Here is a 1,523-nt window from a genome sequence, read left to right on the forward strand (position 1 = left end):
CAGGCAGCTGGGACGCTGCAAGCCCTGCTCAGAGCAGCCCAGGCTCCGTCGCTGGCAGCAGCTACCTGGAGCCAGGGCTGGCTGCCGCATGCCAAACAAAATGGCCTTGTGTGCCACGCTTGTCACACATGCCAGGGGTTGCCAACCCCTGCTGTATAGAAATAGGTTAGATCAGGGGTAGGCAACCCCTGGCACCAGTACCAGGATGTGCCATTTTGCTGGGTGGACATGAGGGAAGGGGCTAGGGCTGCTCTGCCACAATAAGGATCAGGCCCCTCACAGCTCCCCCGTCCACCCCTAGCATACCAGCATCTTACAAGTTGAGGTTGGAGGTGTTTTTGGCACTGCCCAAAAGCGTTGCTGACCCCTGGGTTAGAAATTGCCTGGGTTTGCATAACCAGGCAGAGGGATGGACTAATTTAAATGGACAATCTGCAGGCCTTTGTTAGAGAATGAATAGATGACCTAAGAAGGCTTTCTGCTGCTACTTCCTTGATGGGTGGTGATGAAAAGGATGAACAACGCATGATTTGTAAAACTGAGGACAAGACTATGCTGCATAGAGAAACTTCTGATATTCCTGTACTGGAAACCTTTGACACATTTGCTTTCTTTCCCACTAGAACTATTGCAAGTTTTTTGTACTTACAGAGATAAGTATAGATTCTATGCCTGTTTGCTGAGAGATCGGTTTGATAAAAACAAGAATGAGAAGGATATGGTGAAAGCAACACAACTGCTGAGAGCTGGTGAGGAAGAATTTTGGATAGAGCAGCATCCTCAGCCTTACATCTTCCCTGACTCTCCAGGAGGCACATCTTATGAGAGAAATGACTGCTACAAGGTAGGTAAGATACCACCAGGTTGTTTGGCAGTAAGGAACTTGTATGCTGGTCTGCCTTCTTACTATCGTTGCCTCTTGCTTTGGGGATGGGGTGAGAATTTCCATCACTGTTGTAGGTTTGTAATGCTCTGTTATTCTTTTCATTCTGTTAGGGCTCTTATTTTCCATGAAGGCTGTTAAGGGATCCCTATTTCTTTCTTTATCCTGCCCTTCCGCCAAAAAACCTCTCAGTCCTCAAGTATTGCAAGTTAAGGTTGTGAATGATTGATTTCTGACTTGTGGATTACTGTCACATGTTCAACACTGCAGTGATACATGGTATAACAAAAACCCAAGGTAGACTTACATTAACATTCCTGGGGTTTGTTTTCTTAAAAAAAAAAAAAATTCTATATAGAAATTTTTTAAGGTTGTTGCGTGAACCTCAGATGGTGTTTTTCTTGTTTCTCACATGCATTTTAACAAGACTATGACTATTAGACAATGGACTCGCCCTTTCCTATATCAGCAAGTGGGATTTGAAGAGGGTGGGCATGTTTAAGATTAGTTCAGGTGTGTGGTCTGCATAAGGAGCATATTGAGATAAAGAAACAAAGACTGAGGTGATGGACACACCCAAGGGATGTACATGTAATATGCATGATGCTGTGTAACTTCACTTTACTACAGTGCAAAAGCC

General features: G+C 44.6%; 1 protein-coding gene across 2 annotated transcripts in view; it reads left to right on the plus strand.

The window, feature by feature from the left end:
• The window catches only part of NDUFB9 (NADH:ubiquinone oxidoreductase subunit B9), a 17,506-nt gene that overhangs the window by 1,723 nt on the left and 14,260 nt on the right, over positions 1-1,523 (plus strand). Inside the window, exon 2 of one of the 2 annotated variants that reach the window (XM_019528137.1) lies at positions 652-844. In XM_019528137.1, the coding sequence (XP_019383682.1) occupies positions 652-844 (193 nt within the window). Of the gene's footprint in view, positions 1-623; positions 845-1,523 lie in introns of both variants that reach the window. The other variant, XM_019528138.1, reaches the window with a different exon arrangement.

Source organism: Gavialis gangeticus, unplaced genomic scaffold, assembly GCF_001723915.1.
Source record: "Gavialis gangeticus isolate Ggan-Ray unplaced genomic scaffold, GavGan_comp1, whole genome shotgun sequence".
Taxonomy (NCBI): Eukaryota; Metazoa; Chordata; order Crocodylia; family Gavialidae; genus Gavialis; species Gavialis gangeticus.